General features: G+C 37.2%; 1 protein-coding gene across 4 annotated transcripts in view; it reads right to left on the bottom strand.

Annotated features, from left to right (window-relative positions):
* DLG2 (discs large MAGUK scaffold protein 2) overlaps window positions 1–25,649 on the bottom strand; it is a 1,351,614-nt gene that overhangs the window by 471,625 nt on the left and 854,340 nt on the right. For all 4 annotated transcript variants that reach the window (XM_036258408.1, XM_036258403.1, XM_036258404.1 and 1 more), the window contains one exon: window positions 11,881–12,017. In XM_036258408.1, the coding sequence (XP_036114301.1) occupies window positions 11,881–12,017 (137 nt within the window). The remainder of the gene's footprint in view (window positions 1–11,880; window positions 12,018–25,649) is intronic.

The following is a 25,649-nucleotide window of genomic DNA, read 5'->3' as shown; positions in this document are numbered from 1 at the left end:
CATTTTACAGATGAGGAAAACAGATGTTTAAAGAAGACAGTTTGCAACAAAGAGGTCACACAGCCTCCACAGGGCAAAGCCATCAGTTGAATTAAGTCCTCCTGATAAATGAAAACGAGACTGCCCTTGAGTGTTGGTTTACTGAAACTCAGGGCTTACATCATCTATTCTTTCTCCCTTGAAGAGAACAGAGTCTCCTGCCAAGTTTACATATAGAAATAACATAAATTCCAAAGTGTTATATAAGCCTGAGTAATCATTACACTTCTTGTTTAATCCAGTGGTGACTATATTGCATCATTCAAATATATTGGCAGAGTTAAAAGATAAATAAGTAGAATGGGATGTAGTTTGATCTGTCTGTCTCTTCGAAACCTTCTTATATATTTGATCACTTTTTTTAGAACAGTACCATGTGTACCTGGATAATGACTCTTTACAAATGATGCGCATATACAATAGTTTAAAATGTGTATCCGAGAAGGTGTTTTCTCTCAAAAAAGTATTACCTAAGGTGGCTCTGAATATTGTGACCAAGGCCCAGAAACAACTATATTGATAAAACAGAATAGAAAAGGAATGTGTCAGTATAACAGAGGGGATGGCAAGTCAGGGGATAAAGACCCAAAGGCTAGAACCACCTGGATTAGATTAGAAGCGGCACAGGAGCTCTGCTTTGGTAAAGGGCTCATGGTGTCTCTCCCCAGGGGACAGAAAACACACAGCTCATTAGATTATCTGTGAAAAAGAGATTGGCAGTGAAACAATCTAGAAGATGGTACCTTCCAGCACATTTTCTGAGACTGACTTTGTCGACAGACTCTTAGACCACAAGGAAAATCTTCGGACCAGAGAGCAGAAGTTGAGGACGGGATGGAGGTGAGGAGTGGGGAAAAGAGAGAAGCCAAACAGAAAGACAAGTATATGATCTCACTTATTTGTAGAATATAATGAATATAACAGTCTGAGGAATGGGATAGTTCCAGAGACGTGGAAGTGGGGTACAGACTGACAATCCCCAGAAAGGGGGTGGTGGGGGAGAGATAAACCACAGAACTTATATGCATGTATGCAAGAACAATGGACATGGACAACAAAGCTGGGGACAGGGCAGGGGGGAGGGGGAGGGGGGATCAGTGTGGGGAAAAGGAGAAACATCTGTAACAAAAATGAATTAATTATAAAAAAAAAGTGGCAGGTCAGTCTGCTTTTATTTATGACAAGGAAGTGTTAAAAATGTACACCAATTTTAGTCACGGAATGAGTGGTATGACATTGGCCACAGGAAGTAGTCACTGAGAGCACATGCCTCTATGTCATGCAGACCAGGATCTGAGTGCTGGTTCTAGCACTTTTTAACTGTGTGACCTTGGGGAACTTATTTCACCTTCTTGGCCTCACTTTTGATGCTTGTAAAATAGGTATGATAACAATCACTGGATTTAAATGTATTGACCTATGGAAAGGGACAGGCACATAATAGTATTTATTAAAGGCAGCTCTTATTAGTATTACTATTGTCATCATCCATCTCTCTTCCCAGGAAACAGAAATTCTTGGTGAAATTTTTTGCTGAGCATTTTCCCGTAAACATCTGTGAACTGATGAGTTTAATTAGGGTACTGTTGATGAGGCTTCTGTGTAGATTTTTATTTTTTTAAAGCAGAATAGTACAGGATCTGGACTAAAAAGTGGTCTTTTGTGCTGAAGTCTTCAAAACGTTTTTCACAAAAGTATGTTTATTTGGGTTAATTATGTGGGTGCAGTCTATGAACTCTCAAAGGGCCTACAGCTGGAGCTGATTGTACGAGAGAGAAGGGACATTATACTGATTGGCTAGTTGCTCTTGTCATTGTTTTTTATTGTCTTTTTCCTTTTTTCCTTTCTTTTGCATGGAGTATCTGCCTATAATGGTGAACACTGAGCAACTGGCCTGGTTTCAGAAAAAACAAACAAACCCATGTGCATTTGGATGAAGTATCTCCCTGGAGTGAGCGTGTGCTATATGGCAGGGGGGCGCGCCTGTGTGCAGCCCAGTTGTAGGTCCGTTAGGACCTACACAATAGGTCCGTGGACTGAGGCCCAGGGAGAGAGGGGTTGAGGCGAGATGGCTCATTCGCTCAGAGGAGGAAGCACGGAATCCGAGGGTGATGGAGATAGAACAGGGCAGCCCAGCTGAAGAGGTGCCAGGAGACTTGCCAGCAGGGAACATGACAAGTGTGGTGTGAATTCAGATGAGTGTAAGCACACGTATATGTGACGGTACAAAGATGGGAGGTGTGGGCAGGAGAGGGTGGCGATAAGGAAGAAGGAGCAAAGCACTGATGGTGAGGTCCTGACCTTTCCTGTTCTTGCAGGAACACCGTTGGTGGGGCACACTGGGAGGTGATTAGGGACATAGAGGTGACCAAAGACGTACTATGAGAATCTAGAAACACTAAAAAAATTACAAACTCTAAAGTTAACTTTTTAAAAAGGAGACAAAGTAATTGATCATTAGAATGTAAGATAAATTTAAAAAGGGACCAATCTAATGTAGTAATGTCAATGATATGCAAAACAATATGTACATAAGCCAAAGACTAAAATTACTGCAGTACACTAAAATTCTTATAAAAATGAATTCTAAAAATAACTATGAATACATAGGAAACACTAATGATGGTTAGTCTGGATAATAAATATTTTCTTACTTTTCTTTTCAGCAATGAACATATATGTATTAGTTATTTCTAATATCAAATCGACTTTATTTTTCAAAATGAACAAGAACAGAAGCTTAAATAAGAAAGAACATAAACTCAGTGCAGTGGCTTCATTATGAAACACATATAGCAAGATCTCATGAGTGAGGGAAACTGGAATGGGAAAGAAGGAGGATGCTTTTTCATGCCCAGTGAGTTGACTTACATTTATTTTTTAAAAAAATTAGCCATATTTTAACTTTAGGTATTTCCAGAAATAAAATCAACTTGGTATAATGAGAGCAATTTTGAACATAGAATCAGATCTGGTTTGAATTGTTAGATTCATAAATTTTGGTCAGTTAATACAATTACTGAGCATTAACTTCCTTGTGGATAATACTAGTTTATTTGTTGATTTACAAGAAAGGAATGATACCATGAACCTGAAAAACCACTGCCTAATAAAAAGCAGTATGTAAGTAGTAATCAAACGTCACAATCAGACTTAGTGCTTCTGCTGATCCTGCTACTGGAAATAGTTTCTTCCTGTGTGGGATCTTTCTGTGGAAATGATCACCCCCTTCCACAACACTTCATCCTGCAGTGCCTCTTCCCACCTCAGGGACTGACCTTCTCAAGGGCAAAGATGACACTGTTGATACACTATAAATATTAGGCACTTAATAAATGTTGAAATAATAAGCTAAATAAGTTAAAAAAACAAACAAACAGTGCTGCAAACCAAAGGAAAAGAGATAAAAAATTTCCTATTTTATAGGGAGAATGAGGCATTTGTGTTGCTTCTATTTTACATTTGTGTTGAGTCAGAGAAGAAAGAATAGGGAATGAAGGTCATTCAACCAACAACACACAATTACTGGACATTCACTCTGTGTCAGACATAGGATCTAAGGATGAAAGGCTGGTACAGAATGTGAGTACCAGGTCACATCAGCTTACAAGAAACAGGATGAACACTCCAACAGTGTAAATTTATTCCTCCTATATTAATTATTGTTGCATTTCTTAAACTTATTCCAGAAAGATAGTGCATGTGACAGTGGTGTATTGGTTGACTCCAGCTTCTTCTATAGCAGTGGTCACCACAACAAACAGTATGACATGAACCCCTGGGAAGTCACTGGGTACAGGAAGAAATATTTGAACTTCTATTAATATTTGTCACATTGATCTTCATCTTTCTATTTTTTGTGCATGTTTTAAATTGTGCACAATATATTAGCATAGTTATAGTTACATATATATGTGTGTGTGTGTGTAATTTAAAATAAAGAAATATACATATATTAAAGGCAACTTTTGTGTTTTATGGATGGGGCATGTTATTAAGAGAACTGTAAAATCACCCATATATAACTATGAGCAAGTTCTAGGAACAGGGTCATTAGACTGTATATAAGCAAGAAAATGACACAAAAATAGAGTGGAAGGCTTTAAACCTTACATAAAATTTCATTGCAATTGCATTGCACTGTAATTTTATTACATTTGAGAGAAAGTAGAAGGACGTCCAAGAAATAATTATCCCAATATTTTTTTTTCTGGTGTTTCAGAAGTGACTCCAACTTCAGGACACAGAGCTTTAAGGATGAACTCTTTGTAAATGCCTGTCAGCCCATTGCTGGAAATTGCTAAATGATGCTCTACAGCTTGATAGAATGGGCGTCACCACCAAAGTCCCCTGAAAAGCAGCAGCTGAGCCTGTGCAGAGTGGGCTAGGATGTGATTCGGCAAAGGTAGGACTGCGGTACTTAACCTGGATACACACTAGAATCATTTGGAACACTTACAGCAATTGTTTTTTCAATGAAAGGTGTCTCCTACCCCAGAGATTCTGATTTGATTATTCAGGGTTGACTGAAGCCTGGGGATCCACAGAGTTCAAAATCTTGGTACAACAGTCAAACGTGTAACCAGGATTGAGAACCAGAGTGGTTGAGTAAACTGGTGAAAGAAATGTGTGTTTAGAACATGAATATCTACGTCTGAACCTAATTTCGCAATTTAGTAGTCATGTAATATTGGAAGTTCTTTTGTCTCCTCTGAGTTCCAACATTCTTTTCTGAAAAATAAGAATAATAGTAATGACGGGCCCACCGATCTCGCAAGTTTGGAGTAAGTACTGTGTGGGCTCCTGTAGGTGGAAGATCTTTCTGAGAGGGAAGCAGTGTGTTGGTGGCAAGCGAGCCATGTGCAGAGAGGGTACAGCTCTCGGTTCTTATCTAAGGTTGGTCTCATCAATGAAAGTGCTTTAAAGTCCTGTTCATTGTTCAGATAATTTCTACATATTTACATTGTCTTTAAGATGATTTCCTTATGACTTTTTGGATGAAATTAGGCAATTGTGTAAATCTAACAAAAATAATAGTTTAGGTCTTCACGATTAATATTCATTCAGAAAACTGTATAGTTTCCATCCACATTCCCTAACCATTTACTATCCTTATCATGGGATATTAATCTTGGGATAAAAATAAGAGATAGCACACCCAGAGTATACTCCACTAAACAGTATTTTTGGGTGTTTTATAAACATTATTTTAAGAAAAGCATTTCACAAACAAAAAGGCTCTTAGATACAGAAAACAGATTGATGGTTACCAGAAAGGAGGGGTTGGGGGGACTGGGGAAAAAGGTGATAGGATTAAGAAGTATATCGTTCGTAGTTATAAAGTAATCATGGGGATGTAAAGTACAGGATAGGAAATATAATTAATAATATTGTAATAACTATGTGTAGTATCAGAATGGGCACTGGAAATACCAGGGGGAACACTTTGTAAAGTATATGACTGTCTAACCAAAGCTATGCACCTGAAACTAATAAAAAATAATATTCAATGTAAACTGTAATTGAAAAAAAAAGAGCAACACCCCCCAAAAAAGCAGAAGGATTTCACAGTAAAACACATTAGAAAATTATGGTATTAATCAAAGTTAAATTAGTTCCTCGACTGCAGGACTTCACAGACCTTCAATATGCTAAGTCATTGAGTATCTATAAGAGAGGTGAAATATAGGTTACAGAATTTCCCAAACTTATTTGACCATAGATCCTTTCAAGTGACACAGTCAAGAATGAGACTAGTATTTTAAAACACACCTGACTACCCAATTCATTAGACTGTTATGTTCATTATATTCCACAAACAAGTGAGATCATACAATACTTGTCTTTCTCTGTTCGGCTTATTTCACTTAGGATGATACTTTCCAGGTCCCTCCATGTCATCTCAAAGGATAAGAGATCTTTCTTTCTTACAGCTGCGTAGTACTCCATTGTGTATATGTACCACTGCTTTTTTATCCATTCGTCTACTGATGGACACTTGGGCTGTTTCCAGATCTTAGCTATTGTAAATAGTGCTGCTACAAACATGGGGGTACATATATTCTTTCTGATTGGTGTTTCAGGCTTCTTAGGGAATATTCCTAGAAGTGGGATCACTGGGTCAAGTGGAAGTTCAATTTTTAATTTTTTGAGGTAACACCATATTGTTTTCCATAGTGGCTGCACCAGTCTGCATTCCCACCAGCAGTGTGTTAGAGTCCCCTTTTCTCCACACCCTCGCCAATACTTGTTGTTTGATGATTTGTTGATGGCAGCCATTCTGACAGGTGTGAGGTGATACCTCATTGTTGTTTTCATTTGCATCTCTCTGATGATTAGTGATGTTGAGCATTTCTTCATATGTCTCTTAGTTATTTGTATGTCCTGTTTGGAGAGGAGTCTATTTAGTTCCTCTGCCCATTTTTTAATTGGGTTCTTTGTCTTCCTTTTGTTGAGTTGATGTGGAAGTGGGGTACAGACTGACAATCCCCAGAAGAGGGGGTGGTGGGGGAGAGATAAAGCACAGAACTTATATGCACGTATGCATGAACAATAGTCATAGACAACAAAGCTGGATTGGGGACAGGGCGGGGAGGGTGGGGGAGGGGGTATCAGTGGGGGAAAAAGGAGAAACATCTGTAACAATAATTAATTAATAAAAAAAAAGAAATTGAAAAAAAAATAAAGCACACTTGAGAAACACTGATTTAAGGCAGTGTTGTCATGGTAAAGAGGCCAAAACAGAAGACCACAGATGTATATGACTTGTTCAAGGTCACTTAGGTAGGGGTAGTGCTAGCTGCCTGGAACTTGAATCCAGTTGGCCCGTCTCTGAGTCCAGTTTCTTTCCATTCTGATTCCATGTCCATGTTATCCTTTCCCTTGACTATTGCTTCCCATTAAGAAGAATAAAAGAAACACAACCATATAGACTTATTCTCTGTAAAATTTCTCTCTCACTGACCAGCTCTTTCTTTCTTTCTTTCTTTCTTTCTTTCTTTCTTTCTTTCTTTCTTTCTTTCTTTCTTTCTTTCTTTCTTTCTTTCTTTCTTTCTTTCTGTCAAACAGGCTATAGAAAAAGGAGACTGAGATTATAAAGTTTAAATCACAATGTGACAAGGGGCTTTGACAATTAACACTGCATGTTATCCCTAAATGGCAATCAGACAACCCTGGATTCAAAGTTTCTGGTATTATATAGAAAAAGATGATGATCACATTTCTGTAATACATGTAGCTCTATGCTTCTCCTTGGAAGGGCGTAATAAAAACCAGTGTATAAAAATATATGAAAGAACGTGAAAGTTATTTCTGTTAACTTCTGATCTGTCCCACGAAGTTCAGGGCCAGGAGGCAATCTGTTCTGTCTGAGATTACAACATGAAGCTACTGGTACAGTCCACAAAAATAAGATGCTATTGTCATCTGGTCAAATAAGCAACACAAAATTTCAGTGAATGATTAGTGCTAAGCAGCAGGGACATTTTTAAAAGTTATAGTTTTGATAAAGAGAACATCTGGGTGACTCATGAAACATCCAAGAGGTCTAACATTCATGTCATCTTACTTGAAACACTAAGAGGCTTATTGAGTAGGTGATAGACAGGATAAATTTTCCTTATAGTAAAATAATGTAAAGGTCAGATGGGGGAATGACATAATCAAACAAATGTTTTGTTAAATGGGTAATCTACTTACAGAAGTTAAATAGGTGTGTGTAAAACTCACTGCAAGAGTGAGAGAAAAATGTGTAAAACATCTTAAAAGACAGAAATTAAAAAGTAGCAAGATGCAATTTTTCAAACAAATGTGGGAGAGAGATTAGTATTCACCATTTAAGGAAACAGAGCTATAAAGAAATAAATGTATAGGTAAATATATTTTTTGTAATTTTAAGGAATTACATGATGTTAATGATGGTTAGTGTCTAATGAATAGCCAATAGGAGGCATTACGTTCTCCATCCATTAAGTGTTCTAGTGGAGGTGAGAGACTACTTATTTTTCTGTGGGATTATGATGTACCAAAGAGAGTTGGAACAAGATAATATTTAATATAGAAACTTTTTATTTCTGAGATATAAGATGTACTTAAGGAAAAAGAAGTACCCAGTAAGTATATATGGTAAAATTCAGCTATTTTAGTTCAGAAACTGGAAGGGTGAATACTAAGATTCTAAAAATAATAAGGACGGTGCTTTCACTGCAGGGCAGATATGGGGAGACGTTCTGAAGTGTGGTGATCCAGCCACAGAAGTCTCAAGAAATTAATGGAGTTTCATTTTAGATCAGTTTACTTGCAGAACTATTAATGAATAATATAGGGGGGATATTTCCTAAGAAGTCCCCCTTTGGGGGAGGAAAGTAGAAGATGTGGAAGATAAAAAAGACATGAATGGAGAGTAGTAAAGGGAAGAAGAGGTGGAAAGAAAATACAGAGGGAGAGCATTAATACATATTTTTGGAGTGAAGCAAGATAATTGGTCTTTTGGGGTAGCTTCCATTGTTTTTTTTTCCCTTAATTCTCTCCCTCACGGTAATTTTTCTTTTAGAATATTATAAAATGAATCATTTTCTTTCATTTTCAAATTCAGCTTGACAGTTGCCTTGAAAGTAATAATTATGTTTTCCTTACATAAGAGAGAAGAGACCTATTATTGTTGAAGTTTCATTTTTTAAAGCTATTCTTTATTTTCATACTCAAAACAGTTAAGGATTATGTCACAGTTATTTTAGAAATCATTGTATCTACAATGAATATCAAGACAATGGCAAATAAAATAATAGCACGATGCCTAAAAAATCCTTTGACAGCATTATTTAGACTTCAGGTTTTTATAAGCATTTGAAAATAAAGCTAGAAATTTAAACAGAACTCTGAGAAATCAGCACACACCATCTAGAATGATATTACAAAGCAGTGATGGAAGAAATATCAGAAGAGATGTCTACAACCAAACTCTTATAGAAGAACATTTAGTCATGGGTCACAACAGTAACTATCTATGGCAGTCATTGCTTTAGAAATAAACTGTCCTCTTAATTTCAATTTAGCACTATGTAGAAGATGGATATCTCAGCTTATTTTATTCCTAAATCAACAAACAATAACATTTATATTCTTGAAATGAATTTGTTAGGTCTTTCAGCCCCAAAACACTTTGGTTTAAATGACACAGCTTCGGCGGGGCCAGTGTGGCTCAGTGGAGTGAGCATAGTCTCATGGACTGAAAGGTCCTGGTTTGATGCCGGTCAGGGCACATGCCTGGATTGCAGGCTTGACCCCCAGTAGGGAGCATGCAGGAAGCAGCCAATTGATGTTTCCTTCTCACATCCATGTTTCTATCTCTCTCTCTAAAAAAATCAATTTAAAAAATTTGAAAAACAAAAAAAGACATCAAAGGAACCAGCTCTTACATAAAAGGCACACACACACACACACACACACACCAACCAAACAAATAAATTTAGAAAGTCCTAATAAAAATGTTAGTTCTACTATTAAGCATAATGCCTGTATTATGTACTACAAATGTTTTTAGGTTAAATCTGTTAAATGTTCTTAGCATATATACACACAAATAATAACAATAATAGTCATAGTAGTAATAATTATAGGGATGGGAAAAAACTTTGGGAGATGATGAATATATTTATAGCCTTAATGGTGGAGATAGTTTCATGGGCATATACTTACCCCTAAACTCATAGAGTTGTATTAATTAATTGTGTACAGTTTTTTACATGTCAACCGTACCTCAATAAAGTAGATTAAAAAAAATAAAATGATACTAATCTCAGGTGGTAAAAAAGCTAAAAACTCTTAGTTGCAACTTTGACTAAAGTCATTAATGCTACATTTTTTTGCCCATCCAGTTTGACCATACATTTTCTTTCACCAGAGTTGTTTCCTGAGTACTGGCTATTGCCTGGGAAATCATAGGTAGTCAGTATATTACTTGTTAAATAGACGAATTAATGAATGACTGAATGAAGGAAGGAACTGACTGACAAATGCTTAGTGGTTGCAAGCATGAATGCAAGCCAGATTGCCTGGATTTGAAACCTAGTTCTGCCCATTGTTAACTGTATGCCATGCCAAGTTAATAAGTCTCTTTATACCTCAGTTTCCTTTTGCTTACATAAAATAGGTCATTGTGAGAAATATATGTTACATTATAGCAAAGCACTTTGAAAAGTACATAGAAAATAGTTAAAGCCAAATAAATATAAAAAATATTACAGCCCTAGCCAGTGAAGCTCATTTGGTTGGAGCATCAGCCTGTATACTAAAAAGTGGTAGGTTCAAATCCAGGTCAGGGCACATACCCAGGTTGTAGTTTCAATCCTATTCTGGGCACATGTGGGAGGCAAATTATCAGTGTTTCTCATCTCTCTCTCTCTCTCTCTCAAGTCACTGAAAAAAAAATTAAAAAAGAATATTATAAAGGTCTTGTCTAAATAATTCAATACATAAGTCATTGACAACAATGAAATTGGAGTGAGACTAAAGATAAGCTGTCTAGAACAGGACAGTAGGCACAATGCACTTGGAAGTTCAACTACAAAAGTTACAAGTGTCCTAGAAATTACTATTCTGCTGAGACTGTATAGATTGATCCTTCCCAAACACCTCTAATGAAAGTGTTGGAGACAATGGCTCCTTGCAGACATCCATTAGAGGCTCTATTTTCTAAGGGCAGACATAAGACTAGATATCTTTCTTGAGAGCTATTTTCTATTAATTTCCAGTATTTGATTATTATCCTCTGGATTTGATATAGAAGTGTCAAGGGAGATAAAGCAATTTTATTAAGTTAAACCCAAAGTGTTTTACTGCTTATAATTGTCTTATGTTACCTTAGTTTATCATATAACTCCATGACTTAGAAAGGGTGGCCATATGTTGATATCAATCACTTCCAGGACTCCTGAAGCATGTGGGCAGCTGGCAAGTATAATAGGTATAAAGTTGTCTGAGGGGAGAGGAGGAAGGAATCCATTTACACATGTGGACTCAGTTTATGAATTCTTGAAAGTCAGGGCTGCATCTACACTGATTGAAGGACCACAGAGACTTAGAAATGTATATATCAATAAACCAGACAGTTGTTCCCTTTGTTATGCATAGCCCGTCTTTCTAGGCAGTCCTGTTTCAGCAGCCTCTCTGGCAAACAGGAGATGGATTACATTGGAAAAACAAAGTGTATCTCTGTGCCTTGCGATCTATGAAAACTGGTGATAATTTAGATTTCTGTTTTTAAAATGTCAACAAGTCAGACACATTGTATGTGCACTTTTGAGATCGCTTAGCACAAAATCTGCTCTCCCTTCTTTTCATTTCTGCCCATGATCACTGCTATGAGTGAATTGTGTCCCTTCCCACAATTTCACCTGTTGAAGTCCTGACTGCTAATATCACTGTATTTGGAGATAGAGTATTTAGGAGGTAATTAAGGTTATTAATTAAATGAGGTAAGGGTGGAGCTCTAATCCAATGGAACTGGTGGCCTCGGAAGGAGAGAGAGAGAGAGAGAGAGAGAGAGAGAGAGAGAGAGAGAATGAGAATGAATGAATATGAATGAGAATCTCAGCACAAGCACAGAGGAAATGCCACATGAAAAAACACATAGAAGACAGATATCTGCAAGCCTGGATGAGGGACCTCACTCGAAACCCAAGGGGCCAGAATCTAGATTTTGAATTTCGAGAAACTATTTCTGTTTTTTAAGCCACCTCGTCTATGGTATTTTGTTATGACAGCCTGAACCCACTAAGATTTGTACATTGAGAAACAAGAGCTTTATAAATATACACATAGTCTTGCTTAAGCCACACTCACCATCAGTAGTCTGTCTCCTACTTGCAACCTCCCATCTTTCTGTGCAGCACCGCCATCTATAATTTTAGTTACGTAGATGCTGTTGTCTCCAGGAATGTGCTGGTTCCCCACACCTCCTGCAATACTGAAGCCTAAACCTATGAGAAAAAACAAAAAAGAAAAGCCTTTTTTTTTTTTTTTTTAAAAGAAAATGCAATGTTGAAATGAGCACATTTCAACAATCTAAAACGTTTAATTCTCAATTCATTTCAACAGTGATACATAATAGTAAGGGTTCTACTTCAGTTGATTTGTTCTTTAAATATTTGAAGGCTTGTTGATTAGTGCCAGTGAGGCAAAGCTCTTGAAATCAATCTCGTGTGGCCATTAGTATTGTTCTACTTCCTGACTGTACACTTCATTGTTGTTCGCTAGCTAGTCAGCTCCTAATGGGTAACTGGCCAAAACAGGGATCAGGCAAGGTGTGACAGCATCCTAGGTGAGCCAGGAGAAGCACACGCCGAGTATATGGACTCACCTTCGTAGTTGTTGTTACTCTAGCACAGAGAACAGAAGTGTTGACAGTTGTTTGGGTAGAGACCTCTCAGGATGAAAAGTACAACTGTTAGAAAATTCCCCAAATTTTGAGACAAGAGCCATGAGGAAGATATACTGGGCCTTTAAGTAATTATATCAGAGAGAAGATAAGAAAAAGCAGCTAGATGCTTACATTTCCTGTTTTCTTCTCTTGGGAACTTTGTCCTATTTTCACACGTTTTGGCACTTACTGTTATTTACTAATAGTGAGGATGGTCACACACACAAAATGCATTATCTCCATATACATTTTTAAGACTAAAGAAACAGGCTATGTTCTTTGACTATTACTTTTATAACATACCAAAGAACATCAAATCACTTTAAACATGAGAGAAATAAATTTTACTGTACTATGGCTTACAAAACTTTTATTTATGTAAAGCTATGGAATGATAACAAGAATAGTTATTAAAATCATTATGAGGCCATTTTAAAAGAATGTTTTATAGAATCTTTAAAGGTATAAAAATATCCTTTTCAGAATGTGATTGAACACACATTCAATATATACTTGCAGCATATATTTTTATTGCATTTAAAAATAATAATTAACATGCAAATTCCTCAGAAAGATAGATATAAATCAAATGCTTTTGTTAGTAAAAACAAAATTTCTGTAACTTACTTGGCATAAGAAATTTTTTTTTTAACCCATACACATCTAGTAACCTAATTTAAAGAACTCAATCACATGTTTTATGATAAAACAATCAAACATTTTGGGCATTTTATACAATATTAAAAAACAATTTAAAAATATTCCATTTCACTCTGCTTTTATTGGATAAATATTGACTAGAGCTATGTGCTCTTAAGACGGCATAAATTATTAGTTAATGAAGAAACAATGGCATAGGACATTATGAAGTAAGAACTCTGAAATTATATTTGAAATATTTTTTTTTGTTAAAATAACTATAATAGTTGTTAAAAATAAAAAATAAAAAATTATTTAAGTTGATATGACAATTAACATGTGTTATCTAATTTCCTAGTAAAATGAGTAATGAGTCTTTACTGATACTTTGACCCCCACAGATCTATAAATGTATTTGCTTGCCTCAGATTTTAAAATTTTATCAAGCAAATGATGATCCAGAATAAATAAAATGCACCCAATTGACTTTTCCTATGAAATTTAAAATACATATCAGCTCATGTTTCCTAACCCTATTACTTTTACAGTGAAGTTTAAAATATATATTTACAGAAGTTTTTAAGCCCTATGCTAGGATCAATCTACTGCACTCAGAGTAGTACAGGAGTCATTTCATACCATAGAAAGAAAAGGTTAAAACAAACCCATGGACTTTGATTTACATCTACCATGTCAACAGTAAATGCCACAGACAATCTGAGTTACAGAAGAGCTAAGGAAACAAATTACACTGTAAACAAGGTTAAGTCAACAAAGGGAATAACTGTGTAGTTGACATTTGAAGTTTAAGATTATACCAAGGTAATGAAATAACTATGGATGCTGGAGACAAAATTGTATCACTAAAAAGTAAATAACTTTTTTTTTTTGAGATTAGGTTTACAAATTTTTTTAACTGGTGACTCTGCTCAAGGTGAAACAAAATATTTTTTAGTAAGAGCCAGAGAAAATCTCTGAAGGTACAGATCTAAAAAATTTCCCTGATTTCTCTTACTTGGATAGAAAATGAATTCATTTAAAAAGAATCAACATTTAATTAATGCTCAACCATATTCCAGATACTTAATTCAACATAAGCAAATATGTAGCTTATTTCTACATTCAGAATACAAGTTTATTTACAGGTGGGAGTATCCATCTGTGTTATAAGATTTAATGTCTCCAATCATTAATTCATTAATCCACTAATACACTCATGTATCTATTCATTCAACACACACACACCCTGAGGACACATGATGCATTGCTGCTCTTGACTGTGGCCAACATAGTAGAAAGGAATGGATTGCCCAGAAGCACTATAGAAATAACGATCTGTGAGTGGGTTCATATGAGTGAATATGATTGAAACTGGCTGAAGCAATGTTCTAAATGCAGAGGGTGCCAATGGTTTTTGCAGGACTATTCTAAGGCAAATATGGACCAGGACTACTGAGCAAAAGACCAAATCCAAGTGATCAGTTTGGAGGTGCCAGGTGTTCCTTGTATAGACTCTGATAAAGAAGGGACAGGCTGTCTACATTACAGAAACATTCTCTCCCCTCATTAGCTAATATTCCCCTCCTTCATTCCACTCTAGACACACTTGCAGATTTGATGATTCTAGTACATGCCAGACACACTTCCAACTTAGGGCATTTGCTCTCTAGCTGTTCCCTTTGCCTAGAATATACTTTCTTCAGATCTTTGTACAAATTTCAGTTTCTCTAGGAGCCTGAACCTGACCTACTTATTTAATCCTGTTCCCTAACCATGCCCCCCCCCCCACTTCTTTATTATGCTCTACTTTCCATTTTTCCTTAACATTTGTTACCTTGTAGTATACTACATAAGCCATGTATGCATTTTATATTTTTGTGTCTGTCTCCTTGGTGAAAATATAAATTACATGATGACAGGAATTTTTGTCTGTCTTATGCTCTGCAATAGGACAAAGCAAGGTATATGTGGGACTACCCCTTATTTGTGGTTTTGCTTTTCATGGTTTCAGTTATCCATGGTAAACCACCATCTGAAATATCCAATAAGAAATTCCAGAAATTAACAATTCATAGGATTTTATATTGTGTGCCATTCCAAACAGCATGATGAAATAGCCCACTATCCTGCTCTATCCCACCTGGGACATGAATCATCCCTTTCTCCAGTGTATTCATGCTGTACATACAGTACAAAGAGATACTTTGAGAGAGACCACATTCACATAAGTTTTATTATAACATATTGTTATAATTGCTCTAGTTTATTATCAGTTACTGCTGTCAATCTCTTACTGTGCCTAATTTATAAATTAAACTTTATCATAGGTATGTATGAATATGAAAAAAACATGGTATATGCCCTGGACAGTTTGGCTCAACAGTTAGAGCCTCGGCCCATGGATCAATGAGTCAAAGTTTTGATTCCAGTCAAGGGTACATACCTTGGTTGTGGTTCATCCCCAGCCCTGGTCAGGGTCATGTAGGAGGAAACCAGTCGATGTGTCCCTCTCACGTTGATGTTTCTCTCTTTCTCCCCTCCCTGCCTCGTCCCTCTCACTCTATCTGAAGATAAATAGAAAAGTATCCTCAAGTGAGGATTTAAAAAACAACAACAACATAGTATATATAAGGTTCAATACTATCCAGTTTCAGGCATTCACTGGGGGGTCTTATACCCCCGCTGAATAAAGGGGAACTATTGTAGTTATCTCATAAATATGTGTTAAATAAAAACGAATGAACAAATGAATATAAGAAGACAGGAAAAGTCATACATCTCTGAGAAAGACTCTCCTTAAAAATGAAGCTGGTGGGCCTTGGCTGGGTGGCCCAGTGGGCTGGAGTGTCATCCCATACACCAAAAGGTTGCAGATTCGATTCCCGGTCAGGGCACACACCCAGGTTGCAGATGTGATCCTGCTTCAGGTGAACTGACAGCACAGCCAGCTTTGCATCCTAATTCCTTCACCTGCTAACTGTGTAAAACTGATCTGTAATGAGGGAATAAATATCCCGATGTTCTCTAGTAATTGGCAAATAATAGATGCTTGATAAATAAAAATTCTCTGCTCTCCAAAAGCTCTCAGGTTATTTTAAAAAACAGATGCCTAAACATGTCGACATGTTTTCACTAGTTAGGAAGAGTTCTCTCATGTGCTAGTGTTCTGTGAGCCCAGGGGGAGCACGGAGACGAGCAGGAGAAGGATCAACAACATGTTTAACATTTGAGCTGTGTCTCGAAGGTCAAGTTAGAATTGACAAAAGAGAATGCACCTTTCAAACCAACACATCCTCTGGATTCCAGACTGACTAAATAACTACAGTCAGCTGCCCTGACTTAGGTCATATGATGCTCATAAAATTCCAGTTCCACTGGGCTGAAGGTTAAAACAAAGATGACTGGCAAACACTCAAAATACATATTTATGATGAGATAAGCAAGATTGGTTCCTAACAGGATAAATACAGTAATACTCACAAAGATCTGAGTAAAAAACACTGACTAGAGCAAAAATACTGATTTTGGGGAAGAGACCAATTTAGAGAATTGGTCATTATTTTGAAAAGAAGTGTCCATGATTAAGAAATAACCCTGGATCATCAGGGGATGGTAGACTAATCAATTATAAAATAAACTCAGTGAAGAGTTGGTAGGTCTCACCAAAAACACTGACCCTAACGCTTTCCACTGTGAAATGTTTGGCTATTAATAATTATACTAAATATGCCTATGTGTGTGCCAATAATACACGAAGCTGACACTAAAATATAAGTAAAATCAGAGAAGGAAGAAAAATCTGCATATTTCAATATTCTAGGAAAAGAAAAAAGCATGTAAAAGGTAAATACTCAATTTCCCAAGCAATTAAAAACCGATTTGTTTGACAAATATGTGATGTGTAAACAGAATTTCAGGTTTACATCTATTACATAAAGCCGGTTCCCCTTTCCATATTTCTTGCATATCCCCAAATTGCAATTCCTCGCGTTAACATGGGAGATGTAGGCATAGCGAATGTCTGAGCCCTGTTCAAACCTTTAATTTAACCTTTTTCCACACAAAATTCCTTCCGCACCCTATAAAAAAAGAACACAAGGAACACAGTTCATCCCTTTCCCTTGCTGCCTGCCCACACTGAGGAGGAGGTGTCAGTGAGAGATGGAGGATGCAAGCAGAAGTCTTGGCAACATAGATTGATTTGATGCTCGAGAAGCTGAGAATAAAAACTCAGATACTTAGAAGAGTCATATTTACACTGTACTCATATATTCATTGTGGGTGCAAAGAGCTAAGCCCCATGATGTCTTACAGCCATTCAGTAACTTGGTTGAACTTCACTGGATGTAACTTGACGAGGAGAGCTTTTTGGGTCTTCCCTAAACAATTTAACATTATTAAGCATACTGCTTCCAGCAGAGTTTATCTAGGATCTGCTAGGTAGGGGGTTTACTTAGCTTCACGGAAAACATTAGTGGCATTCTGCACATTTTTTTTTGTTTGTTTATCCTCACCTGGGGACATTTTTCGATATTTTGTTCAGATAGAGTGGGAGGGAGGGAGAGAGAGAGAAACATCGACATGAAAGGGACACATCGAGTGGTTGCCACCCACATGACCCAACCAGGGCCAGGGACAAACTGCACCCGAGGTACACGCCCTTAGCGGGAACCAAACCCGGGTCTCTCCGAACCGCAGGCCAACACTCTCACCACTGAGCCAAAGGCTGGGGCTTCTGCACATTTTTTATAATTTTTTTTTTCCTTATTGATTTTAGAGAGAAAGGAAGGGAGCAGGAGAGCTAGAAACATTGATGAGAGAGAACATCAGTTGGCTGCCTCCTGCATGCCCCTCTCTGTGGGACCAGGCCCATAACCTGGGCACATGCCCTGACCGGGAATCAAACTGGTAACCTCTTGGTGCATGGGTCAACACTCGACCACTGAGCCACACCAGCATCCTATACATTTTGACTGCATATTTTTATTAAAGGAAACACAAAATACAAACTGAACCCCAGCTGGCCCTGTCTTAGAACATACCCGCCCACAAAGGCAACTTAACTTCTGAATGTACATGCATTTTAGTTAAGAACAAAAAAAGAAACAGAGTAGACCAGTGGGTCTGGTCTACACAAATAACACACTATTTCACATGTCTTTCCCTTTAGAAAGAAAACTTTGCCTAAATAAATGTCAGAAATGCACCTTTCCCTTTAATTTGAGACACTAATTAATCTCATTGGGCATTGTAGGTACAGCTAATTAAAAGTCAGTTTTATTTTCTTACTCTCCAGATTTTTCCTTGTTTCAAAAGATAAAGTTTGGGGTTGAAAGAAGTGGTTTTGTTGAAAATTCCTGAGGCACCGGGTAAGCACACTCAATCCTGCTTAAAAAATGTCTCACAGATGACCCTACTAATTTACCATAAAGTTCCAAAATTTTTCTCTATGTACCTCATAATACCCACTCATACATTTTAGCACATACTTTAATGCTTAAAAAAATTTTTTTTTCTTTTATTGACTTTTAGAGAGAGAGGAAGAAAGAGGGAGAGAGAGATAGAAACATTGATGAGAGAGAACATCGACCGGCCACCTCCTGCATGCCCAGTGGGGATCAGGCCCACAACCTTAGCATGTGCCCTGAACAGGAATTGAACTGGCGAACTCTTGGTGCCTGGGTCAATGCTCAAACACTGAGCCATACTGGCCGGGCCTTTAATGCTTATTTTATTGTGAAAAATCTCCAAGTCCATACTTATCCTTTCTGCTTTCCCTTTGTTCAAAGCAATAAGCATCATTCCTTTTTTCTAAACCTAAAATTTCCCTTCTACTGTAGGCCTTTACTCATTATTTGTTCCCTTTATTTCTAGAACATTCAGTCTCTTAATCAACCCTTCTCTTTTGGCTTTGTCCTATTCTGAAAATATCACCTCTTTAACTTACAACAACCTCCTTACTGTTAAGAGCTGTAGCTTTTAAACAGCGTATACTTACTAACTCCATATCCTTAGTACACACACCCATCTCAGTCTCATCCATCTCATTCCATACACCACCGTTTACTCACATGGCATCTGTTATGGGTTGAATTATGTTCCTTCGAAAGGTATGCTGAAATCCTAAGTTTTGGTACCTGTAAATGTGACCTTACTTGGAAACAGGGTCTTTACAGATGGAATCAATTTAAGATGAAGTTCTAATAGATTAGTGTGGGCCTAATCCGGTGATTGGTGATTCTGTATGAAGAGGAAATTTAGACACAGAAACACAGACACATATGGAAGAATGCACATGATGACAGAGACAGAGACTGGGGCCATGCATCTGCAAGGCAAGGAATACCAAAGATTGCCAGGAACCCCCCAAACCTAGGAAAGACATGGAACAAACTCTCGTTCAGAATGCTCTAGAAAGAATCATTCTTGCTCAGCTCTACATTTTAGATTTTCAAGCCCCAGCACTATAATGAATACATTTCTTTTGTTTTAAGCCACTCAGTTTGTGGTCCTTTGTTAGGCAGCCTCAGGAAGCGAATACAGCATCCAATTCTTATATTCTGTGGTTGTATGTGTATCTAGCTCTTTCCTCCTTTCTAATGAAATCACATTGATACAGAATTTTCCTCCAAAAGGCCTAAAAATTTCTGATGGACTTCTGCTCTTTCTCCACATCACACAACTCTACTTATTACTCTTATATTCCTATGCTCATAGCATTATACTGCCTTCCTCCTTCTCATTGCTTCTCTCTTCATTTTGTTCGTCTTCCTTGTATTGCTCTAAAACAGTGGTTCTCAGAATGTGGTCCTCACCCAGTACCATTAGCATTATGTGGGAGCTTGTTAGAAATGCAGAATTTGGGGCCCATGTGAGATAATCCTCAATCAGAAACTCTGGGGATGCACGCTAAATTTGATGACCACCTCCCTAGAATACTAGTTATTCCTCAAGGTGCACTCCATAGAACCCTATTCTCTCCATAACCTCTTTCTTATAGAGAATCCATTGCCCTAGTTTCAATGACCCCTGCAGTGTTGATAAGTGCCCACATTTCTTGTACCTCCAAGACTTTCTTGGGCTTGGCTTGTCACCTTAAACTCACAAGCCTGAAAAATGCACTCATAATCCCCCTTCAAAACTGGCTTTTTTTCCTGTCTTCTGTGTTTTCCAATTAGATTAATATTTCAGAATAAACTGCAAGCTCTGAGGTTGGTATTGTCGGATCCCAGGGCTTATTATGATACTTGGCAGAGAGTTGCTAGATGATATTTATTGTAATGTAGTATAATATAGCAGTTGTTATGTTTTATCAGAAGCCTCAGTGTATATATTTAAATATGATTATATTATTCCTCAAAGCTGCTACTTCACTAAATCAAGTGCTTATCCAATGACGCCTGCTTTATTTTAACAGTCTTGTGATTTGTATTCCCTGATTTCACTTTTTCTCCTCCCTGGTTCTCCAGCCTATTCTGCAAATATTTTCCAGGTTATTTTTCCCTGAAGTTCTACATTCATTATGTTGCTCTATTACTTCAAATTGTCCATCACTGCTCATTTGCTACAGAAATTCCACATATACTCTTTTCACTATTCCTTACTTCTCTGCTCCTAATCTCCTCTGGGGAAGCTGATCTTGCTGTGGTGTTTTTCATATTATTATGCCTATTCCCTGCATCTGAAATGCCTTCACCGCTTTCATTTCCAAGTCCACTCGAGTCTTTGCCAATTCTAATGTACTATGGGAGTTTATTTCTAAGTTGAATTCCAAGAGAACCAATGACCTGGATCAGCCTTTCCACTTCTAATTAAACAGAATGAGTTAACTCATTCAACAAACACTCTGATGACCAATCATATACCAAGTACTGGCCTAAACATTGTGGTCGCATCAGTGGACTAGTGATCAGTGGCTCTCTTCTAGTGGAGGGTAACACAAAGAGGCAATAAAAATCCAGTGTGGTGAGTTGAGAAGAGAGGAACAGGGGCTACGAGAGCACATATGTGGGCAGTCTACCTTGGGTTGGGGAGGGGTGCCCTAGAAGGCTAACTGTAGGTCCTGATATCCAATCAGAGACCTGGAAGGTGAAAGTGAGCCAGGAAAAAGAAGGGAGTGGGGAGAGAACATGCAATAGAAAATGTAACATTCAAAGACCCAGAGTTGAGAGGTGACGGCTTATTTGAGAAAATAAAAATAGTTCAGGTGAAAGCAACAAGTAATCTTAGGCAGAATAGAAGCTTCAGAAGGAGAAGAATCATCTCTGTTGTACTCGCCAGTTTACACTTATTCCCTGAGAGTGTGCTTAATAAATATTTTGGGATACGTTAATAGAGACAGGAGGACATTTTCTCCCCTGAGTTAGGAGGAAAGGAGGCAGGGATGCTGTAGATAAAGGTTAAGATACAGGTTTAGTGGCAGGACACTAAAGGAGTTCTCATCTTCAGTTTACTCTGATAACAAGAAAGTGTGGTCATCGAGCAAGAATGAGTAAAATAGTGAGGTCAGAGATTTGAGCAAAGTACATATGTTTTGAAATAGCTATTAAGGAAAATGGAAGAGATAATTGGAGAACTGCAGACAAGCTGCAAGGAATGGTTGATTGTCTAGTTAAGGTTTAGTGGCTATTTTTAGTCTAGTAATTTATTTTTTCTTCAGCAATTCTTAGAAGTCTAGGTGTAAGCACAGAAAATGTAAGCAGTTAGATTAAATCACTTTACAAGTTAATCTTTTATGTGCACTTATCTTCTCTCTTTAACTAAATTATATGATCCTAGAAAGTAGGGGTTGCCTAAAATAGACCACGTTGAACATAGTGTTGGAATACAGTACTTGTTTAGTTAAATATTTTCAGAATGAATTAATGATTGACATGTTCAAAGTTCAAATAATCACATGGCATATGTACACTTTTAAATGTCAAGCATTTCGCATTAATAGAGATGTGTATCCTTTAGCTGACTGATTTAGAAGAAACAATAATGCTTTTATTTATGTTATAAATAAAGGAGTGCTATGAACAAAGTAGACACTCCAAAACTAATTTTAAAATTAATTAATGAATTAAATAAATATCACTGAATCCTGTTCCCATAAGCATTGTTTAATGAACTGTGCAAGAAAGAGCTCAGGGTGGTAAAATGATGTGGTGAGTTACTTCCTTCATTCATTACAAAGCATTCAGCTCCAGGCTATATTAGTTTTCTAGAGCTGCTGGGATCAAGTGCCACAAACTGGGTGACTTAAACAATAGAAATGTATTGTCTGACCACTGTGAAGGTTCTGCTTCCTTCTCTGGGCTGTGCAGGAAAACCTGTTCCAGGCCTCTCAACAAGCTTCTGGTGTTTTGCAGGTAATCTCCGGCCTTCCTTGGTTTATGAAAGCATTACCCCAACTCCACCTTTATCTCCACATGATGTTCTCCCTGGGTGTGTGTGTCTATCTCTGTGTCCAATCAACTTTCCTCTTTTTATAAGATTACTAGTCATACTGGATTAGGGCCCATATTAAAGACCTCATCTTAAGTTGATCATCAGCAAAACCCCCATTTTCATAAGGTCACATTCACAGGTACTGGGAGTTAAGAATTCAAAATCTATTTTTGGGGACCCAGTTCAGCTCATGACAGTCATACTGGGGAGGATAAATATGAATAGGACACAGATCCTGCCCTCAAGGAGCTCACAGACCAGCATGGAAGGAATGAGAAGTAAACCGAGGATAAGCCAGTGTTTTGGAGAAAGGCAGAATCAGGTCCGGGAAAACTTCTTGGGGAATGTGATAGCTAGGCTGAGCTCTGTGGAATGGTTAGAAGAAGAAAGGCAGCAAGGAATTCTAAGCAGAGGGAAGGAGTTGCCCGTAGAAAGGCGTGAACAGCCATGATCAGTGTGGTGAGAACTGGGTTAGGAGGAGATACAGAGAACTGAAGTTGGAAGAAAGGCTCACGAAGGTCCAGAGGTGCCGTGTTGAGTTTGGACCTTATATTAGGGGCAATAGGAAGCCTTTGAAGAGTTTTAAGATTAGATTTAGTCTCTCTCAATTTACTTCACTAGTGTTAGCTGTTGTATAAAGCATACATTAAATCATATTCTGTGTGATTGAAAGGATGTTGCATTTTTATGATAAAGTATTTTTTTCCTTCCTACATTTTGCCTTTTTCTTCACTATGTTCAGTTATTGCTCATTAAAATTCACTTGGAAAAATTTCCCTTCAATCTTATGTTCATTATTTAGTTTGAAATATTAGCTTTTTCTGGTTCTTCCCCTCCTCTATTACCTGTGTTTCACAGCCTGTTCATAAAAACAAACCTTAAAATATAAATGAATAGGCATTTGTAATCTGCCAAAGAGCTAACCCTAAATTAGTAAATTCATTTATAAGCATATTGTAATTCACCAAAGATTTCAAATGGACTTTTTCACCACATGTTTGGCTTCCCTACTTCATCTGATTACCCTAATGGAGCATCTTTGCAAAAGAGCTAATTATAAAATCTGGATTCAGTTTGGGTCCTAAGAATGAGAGTTATGTAATTGAGATAATTACACAAGTACCTATCTTTGCAAGGACATTTTGCTCACTATGAAAAAATAAATAAAGGTCTTACTACTTACTATGGCTCAGATTTATGAAGTAGCTAACCAGTATTTATTGTATTTCAGACATGCCAAAGAAAATGTTTGAAACCACTGAGCACAACTCTCTTAATGAATTACGTATGACAGATGCTAATGCCTTCAATTATAAAACAATGGAACTAAGGTACCTTTACTTTGCCATAACATCCATTTCATTGAAATATAAGATCTTTTAGATCAAGTGCTTTAATCTTTACAATACATTGTAAGTTGTGTATCTATTTGCACAAAGCATGCAGCATGTGTCTTTGCCTTTAATCTTAAACTTTTCACCCAAGAAGGTTTAATTTTCACAAAGAAATCCAGCTGTTTAAAATTTTTTAGAAGATTGCTTAACAATCTTGAGAAAGAAGAAAAAGCAGTAGGCATTACACTTTCTGATTTCAACCCATACTATAAAGCTACTAATCAAAACACAATGGAACTGGCATAAAAACAGAAAACTGGATCAATGGAACAAAATTGAGAGCCCAGAAATAAACCCAATCACATACAGTCAATTAATATTTTACAGCGAAGCCAAGAATACTCAATAAAGAAAAGAAAGTCTCTTTAATAAATGGTGCTGGGAAATTTGTATATTCACATGTAAAAGAATGAAACTAGACTCCTAACTTACACCACTCATAAAAATTGACTTGAAATGGATTAAAGACTTAAATGTAAGTTATGAAACTTCTACAAGAAAACCTAGTAACAAAAAGTTTTTTGATATAGGTCTTGGTGAAAATCCATGGGTCTTGGAATTTGGGATATGACACATAAAACACAAGCAACAAAATGGAAAATAAATAAGTGGAATGACATCAAACAGAAAAGCTTCTGCACAACAAAATAAATAATGAACAAAGTAAAAAGACAATGTACAGATTGGTAAAAAATATTTGCAAACCATGTATCTGATAAAGAGTTAATATACAAAATATATAAAGAACCCAGACAACACAACAGCAGAACCCCACAAAACAATAAAATAATCCAATTAAATGGGCAAAAAAGCCCAGCCAGCGTGGCTCAGTGGATTGAGCTCGTCCCATGGACTGAGAAGTCCCAGTTCGATTCCCGGTCAAGGCACATGCCCAGGTTGTGGGCCCAATTCCCAGTAGTGTGCATGCAGAGGCAGCTGATCAATGTTTCTCTCTCACATCAATGTTTCCATCTCTCTCTCCCTTCCTCTCTCTCTAAAAAACAACCATGAAAACATTTTTAAAAATGGACAAAACAACCCAAATAGACATTTTTCCAAAGAAGATATATGGATGTCCAACAGGTACATAAAAAGCTACTCGGCCTCACTAGTCACAAGAAACATGCAAATCAAAACCACAATGAAATATCACCTCACACCTCTTAGAACAGCCATCACCAAAAGACAAATGCTGGTGAGAATGTGGAGAAAAGGTAATCCTGTGCCCTGTTGGTGGGATTATAAACTGGTGCAGCCTCTGTGAAAAACAGTATGGAGGAGCCTCAAAAAATTAAAAATAGAACATTCATATGGATCCAGCAATTCCCCTTCTGAAAATATATATAACCTCTCCCCACCCCAAAACTCTAACATGTTCATTACAGCATTATTTACAATAGTTAAGGCATGGAAAAAAACCTAAATATCCATTGATGGATAAATGGATTAAGAAGTTGTATGTCCTGGCCGGTTTGGCTCAGCAGTTGGAGCCTCGGCCTGCAGACCAGAGAGTCCCAGGTTCGGTTCCTGCTAGGGGCGCACGCCAAAAAAAAAGAAGTTGTATATATACACAAAATACAATATTATTTGACATAAAAATGAGGAAATCCTGCAATTTGTAACCACATGGATGGACCTTGAGGGCATTATGTTAACGAAAATAAGTCCTACAGAGAAAGACAAATGCTGTATAATTTCACTTATATGTGGAATATAAAAAACAAAAA

The sequence above is a fragment of the Molossus molossus genome, unplaced genomic scaffold, assembly GCF_014108415.1.
Source record: "Molossus molossus isolate mMolMol1 unplaced genomic scaffold, mMolMol1.p scaffold_m16_p_13, whole genome shotgun sequence".
Taxonomy (NCBI): domain Eukaryota; kingdom Metazoa; phylum Chordata; class Mammalia; order Chiroptera; family Molossidae; genus Molossus; species Molossus molossus.
This window is presented reverse-complemented; position numbering and strand designations above follow the sequence as displayed.